This window comes from Cyprinodon variegatus, unplaced genomic scaffold, assembly GCF_000732505.1.
Source record: "Cyprinodon variegatus isolate N-32 unplaced genomic scaffold, C_variegatus-1.0 Scaffold2368, whole genome shotgun sequence".
NCBI lineage: Eukaryota > Metazoa > Chordata > Actinopteri > Cyprinodontiformes > Cyprinodontidae > Cyprinodon > Cyprinodon variegatus.
In genome coordinates this window covers 14,240-19,683 of record NW_015152821.1, presented here as the reverse complement: position 1 = coordinate 19,683, position 5,444 = coordinate 14,240, and the positions used below count along the sequence as shown (strand labels likewise).

Below are 5,444 nucleotides of genomic sequence, written 5' to 3'. Positions count from 1 at the left end.
GCAAGTAGGCTTAGTAGGTTGTTATCACCGAATTAATCCTAATCCTAACCGCAACATCTCTGTGAATTCTTATTGATTGTTCTTTCATAAGATCAAACAGATATTCAATGTTTGTTTTTAAATCCTGATTTGTCTAACAGACCAAGTGAATTATTTTTTTTTTATTGCACAAAACTATGACGAAAAGCTGACTAAATGAGGAAATAAAAAAATTTGATTGGCTCTAAGGAGAGTGGAAACAGATGACACTGAGTTTACTGAACAAAACCTGCTCCCAACACGTTAGCTTTGGGGAGAATGAACTACGGTAACGGAAACCGAGGTTGAGAAAACTCTCTTTGTGAAACCGAAAAGTCAGAGTTTACCATATTTCAGGGTTTGAAACCTTAATTTTTGTAAATATGCTTCGTGAAACGGAACTCAGTAATTATGTGTAATAATGGGGAATAACACAGGGAAAAAGTATTGACCACACTTACTGAAATCGATTTAATACTTTGTAAAAAAAAGCCTTTGCTGGCAATGAAGCTTCAAGACGCCTCCTGTATGGATAAATTAGTCGCATGCATTACTCAGGTGTGATTTTGGCCCATTCTTCCACAGAAAAAGTCTTCAAATCTTGAAGGTTTCGGGGGCTCTCTCTCCATAGATTTTCAATTTTATTCAAGTCAGGTGATTGGCTGAGTCATTCTAGCAGCTTTATTTTCTTTCTCTGAAACCAATTGAGAGTGTCCTTGGCTGTGTGTTTCAGGTCGTTGTCTTGCCGAAATGTCCACCCATGTTTTATTTTCATCATCCTGGTAGATGGCAGACATCAAGAACGGGATCATGCAGCTCTGGAAAGAGGGGTTAAACCATAGCATGATGCTTCCACCACCTTATTTGACTGTTGGAATTGTATTGGGCCTCTGATGAGTAGTGCCTGGTTTTTATCCACCGCTTAATAGTTAACACCAAAAAGTTAAATCTCGGTCTCATCAGACCAGAGAATCTTCTTCTCATAGTCTGGCAGTTCTTCATGTGTTTTTTTTTTGTTGTTGTTGTTGTTGCGGCACTAGTGGCTCATTTTTTTTGACAGTAGGCTGACAGTAAAGAGGGTATGAGATAGGGGGAGAGACGTGGCAAAGGACCACAGGCCAGATTTGAACCCCGGTTGGCTGCGTCAAGGACTAAGGTTTCCGTACATTGGTTGTGCGCCCTAATCGCTGTGCCACCTGCATGCCCCTTTCATGTGTTTTTTACCAAACTCCATGCAGGCTTTCATATGTCTTGCACTATATATATAATCTGTCTGTAATGGTTTAACCCCTCTTTCCAGAGCTGTATGATCCCGTCCTTGATGTCAGCAGATCAAAGTCTCCTGCAGAGTCAGTTGTGTCCTGTTCAGCCACAGGTCGACCTGCTCCCACTGTAACACTGACTGTTCTACAGCAGAACCTCAGCTTCTCCCACTACAACAGCAGCAGTGTGACTCACAGCAACGGTACAGTCACCGTCACCACCACAGCTCTGCTGTCAGCTTCCAGCAGCACACAGGTTGGATGTTCAGTGTCAGTGCTCTCTGCTGCTCCCAGAGAGAAGCTGATCACCGTTCCTGGAGTTAAAGGAACATCTGATGATGGTGAGGAACTTTTTCAAAGTTAGAAGAATTACTATGTACTCATTAACAGTTTATCAGAAATGTTGTGATTTATAACAAAAATAGCTCATAGCTTTAAAATTAAAGAAAATTAGAAATTACTTTAAAAGTATTTTGAAACAACACATAAAAAGTGTGCCATGCTTTAGTATTCCTCACTAAACAAATTTGGATTTGATGGAAGAAAAGTCATAAACTTTTGCTGAAAGAAAGTCCTAAGATGCTGAATTACAAGGTTTCATTCAAACCACTCAGAGACGAGGCAAATGTGGGGGGAAGGTTCTGGTAAGATGAGACCAAGGAGAAAATATTTTTTTATACATGCAAAATGCTGTGTGAGGAGGAAAGCAAATTCTGCTGTAACATGGTGGTAAGACATGGTGGTGGCATCATCATGCTGTGAGAATTATTCTTAACATGAAGGACTCAAAGCTGGTCAGAGTTGATGGGATACTAGAGATCTGTGACATAATAAAATTAAGTTTGTGGTTTAATTCAAATGTGGAAAAATATGTAAGGCAGAAATTGATGTTTACTGTGTGGGTCTATTTTGTTTTGTTAGTTTTTTTTTAGCAAGTATGTTTAAACACTCCGAATACAGAGTTATTGATAAGTTAATGTTCAGTCTTTGCAGCATTATTTTTCCTTAGGTTATTTCTCTAACACCTTTTGCTTTTTCTCCAAAGGTTGGAGTCTGGAAATTGTAGCGCTGTTCTTTGGAGCTTTAGTGGCTTTAATCATCATTTTCTTGTATAGAAGAATTAATCAGAGCAGGTACTACTATGAGACAATGCACTTGTTTTATCAGTTATTAGTTTATTTTGCCCCCAATCTTAAAATCCTGCATTTGTCTAACAGGAAGCCTTCAACAAAGAACCCTCCTGAAATCAAAATGACAGAGTAAGTCTCTTATTTTGCTATTTAATGATGCAGATAATATTTTCTTTACATATCCGTATATTTCACTAGCTTCTTTTATTCCTAATAATCTTGCATTCAATCCACCTTTCTCTGTTGAAGGAATCCTTCAAAACTGAAATCACCTCAAATCATAATTACTGAGTAAGTCTTTTATTTGGTTATGTATTAATGATACAGATTATACTTTCTTTACATATCCGTATATTTAACTTGCTTCTATTCCTAATAATCTTGCATTCACTCCACCTAATAATGATAATAATAAGGACTTTAAGATATTAAATATAAAACATGTTTTCTTTTCTTTTTTGATTTCAGGCCAAATGAACCATCTGGTCAACAAGAGAACAATCAGAACAGGAAAAATGCTCTGGTCAGACGACCCAGCAGCTCACCAACACGCTCACCTGGTGGAGAAAGTCGTTTACCTGTAGCTGAAAAAGATGGTCAATTCCTGACACCAAAAAAAAATACATAACAGAAGACAGGAACATCTGTGCAGAGTATGGGCTGAAAACCCCAAGGTCAAAGTGGGAAACACCTCCAAAGACGGTAGAGAATGACTGAGCCAAGACCATGTGGGACTTCCAGACCGAATGGTAATGACAAACCAACCGGACATTGTGGTTGTGAACAAAAAGCAGAGGAAAGCTGTTGTGGTTGACATATCAATACCAAGTGACTGCAACCTCAGGAAAGAAGGACATGAGAAAATAGAGAAATACCAGGGGCTATTTCTACAACAAAGATTGAATATATTTTTTTTTATTAATTTTTATCATTGGGCTGTTTTCTGCTAACCCTCCGTTGCAAATGAAGAATATAACTTTTCTGTTGAAGAGGAATGTCAGGCATCAATTTACTGTTTGCTTTAATGTGCTTCTGATCACCTTAAAGGAGAAGTCCTGTCATATTCAGAATTCAAACTTCTGATAGTTCTTTAAATATGAAATTATTACATACTGTTCGATGAATGAGAAGTGTTTTAAATGAAAGAGTAATTTTCATTCGGATGTGCTTTACTGGAGACGTCAATGTTTGGTAAAGAACACTACTGCCATCTACCGGTTTGTGATGTCACGTTGCGGTATCGGCTGTTGATCAAGTCCCAATGCTCTATCTGATGTTTGTCACAACGTGCTATTATCCAAGTCATCCTGGAAAAATTCTTCTTCCAAATGTTGGCTACATATTACGTGTTTTTTCTCTGGCCATAAGTTTGATGGCAAATCCTTCCTCTTTAATTTGGCAATTCAAAGATGAAACCTTGGTGGATCATGAATTGGAAAGGTGAAATAATTTTTTTTTTCACTTTTACCAAATGTATTACAAAATCCAACCACCATGCATGTGGGCAGTGTCAGTTTAACTACAGCTCTCATGAATTTCAATGGTGAAGTCATCTGGAAATCTTCAATAATTGTTTTTTGATTTTGATGATTGATTTTGCTTGTAAAGCGTGGAGAATAGCACTAGGCTTACTGCACCATGACGTCATTCCCGGAAGATGGCAGGAGTGAGGTGTTACTATATTTGGGCAAAAATGGCTGTTCCCAAATTATTTTTTTCATTTTTTTTATTTCATTTTTTCATTCTCTCCAGAATGATCAAGGATAAGTCATGGTGGTTGACTTTTCAGAAGACCTTTTGCGACACATTTCTCTTGAGTTTCAGAACTTACAGAGCCAGACTGGAGGAGAACTTCTCCTGAAGGTCCCTTGGTGTGAGCCGCATGGAACAACCATTTGCTGTGAGCCTGCTGTGCTAAGCTGCTGCTGGATGAAACTCAACCTTCCAAATGGATGTGGACAGAGGTTTGCAGGTCTGGCACCGTTAGGGACAGAACAAACATGTCTTTTGATGACTTTGATCATATCATGTGTTTGCTGATGAGTAAAGACAAAGCTAACAGGATGGACTGCATGGTATGCTATGCTCCAGTAATATGTTTTGAGCTGTTGTTGAAGCTTGGACAAGCTTTATTTCACTAAGGGTTTAAACACTGATATAACAGTAGTGTTCATGTGTTCCTCATATGCTCATTACATTTCGATTACCAAGTATGACCAAGAGTCATTTAGTGAAATCCTAATGTCTATTCACTGCTAGGTATTTCAAAGAGGGTAAAGAATCATTAAATAAAGGTTACTGGTTTCTGATTATGCAAATCATTTAATAAAACATTATTTTGCCAAATAATGTTTTATTTACCTCATGGACTTGCATTGTGAATTGTTCTGAAAACATTCCAATTGCTCGAAATTTGTGAAAAGCTAATTTGATCAAATCTCAAAATCTTCCAGATCCATCTTAAACTGTTATATATTCATGTTTCCCTTCCTCTATGTACTTAGTGGTTTAGTTTAGTTGAGTTTCACTAGCTTTAGTCAAGAGTTATTAACTGAAATATGTTTGACTTGGAGTTGAATGATTTTTGTTAATAAACTTTTTGAACAGAAGTTGTGAAATTATTCCACGTATGTGCAGAATTATGTTTGACCATGATTTGAGCTCAAATCACTCTTTCATTTGTAGTTCTAAGACACAGCTAGTAGGGCGTGTTTTCATAAACAATGTATGACAGTCTGAATAGTATCTAATTAAAAAAGATGTTTGCCACCCCTACCGGGGAGGGCAATAATCATTTTATAGTATCAGAACATAATTTGAATTCCCAGCTGGCTAGGAATTGAATATAACAGTTGTTCACCACAGCTGCTATTATAAAGGACAATTTTAATTGCATCAAGCCTTAAACTTAGAACTTCCCCTAGGCTTTGAACTGACTCTTAAACCACTCTTCCCCTTTTATTTCTTTACTATAACTTTTTTCAACAGTGTTTAGTGTCTGCTTAGTTATTAGGTATAATACTGTGTGATTGTA

At 37.4% G+C, this 5,444-nt stretch overlaps 1 protein-coding gene across 1 annotated transcript in view; it reads left to right on the top strand.

The window, feature by feature from the left end:
- Positions 1–5,444, top strand: part of LOC107080817 (OX-2 membrane glycoprotein-like) — a gene marked incomplete at its 3' end in the record, with an annotated part of 24,350 nt that overhangs the window by 5,048 nt on the left and 13,858 nt on the right. The window contains exon 3 of the mRNA XM_015369022.1: positions 1,319–1,621. Within this exon, the coding sequence (XP_015224508.1) occupies positions 1,319–1,621 (303 nt within the window). The remainder of the gene's footprint in view (positions 1–1,318; positions 1,622–5,444) is intronic.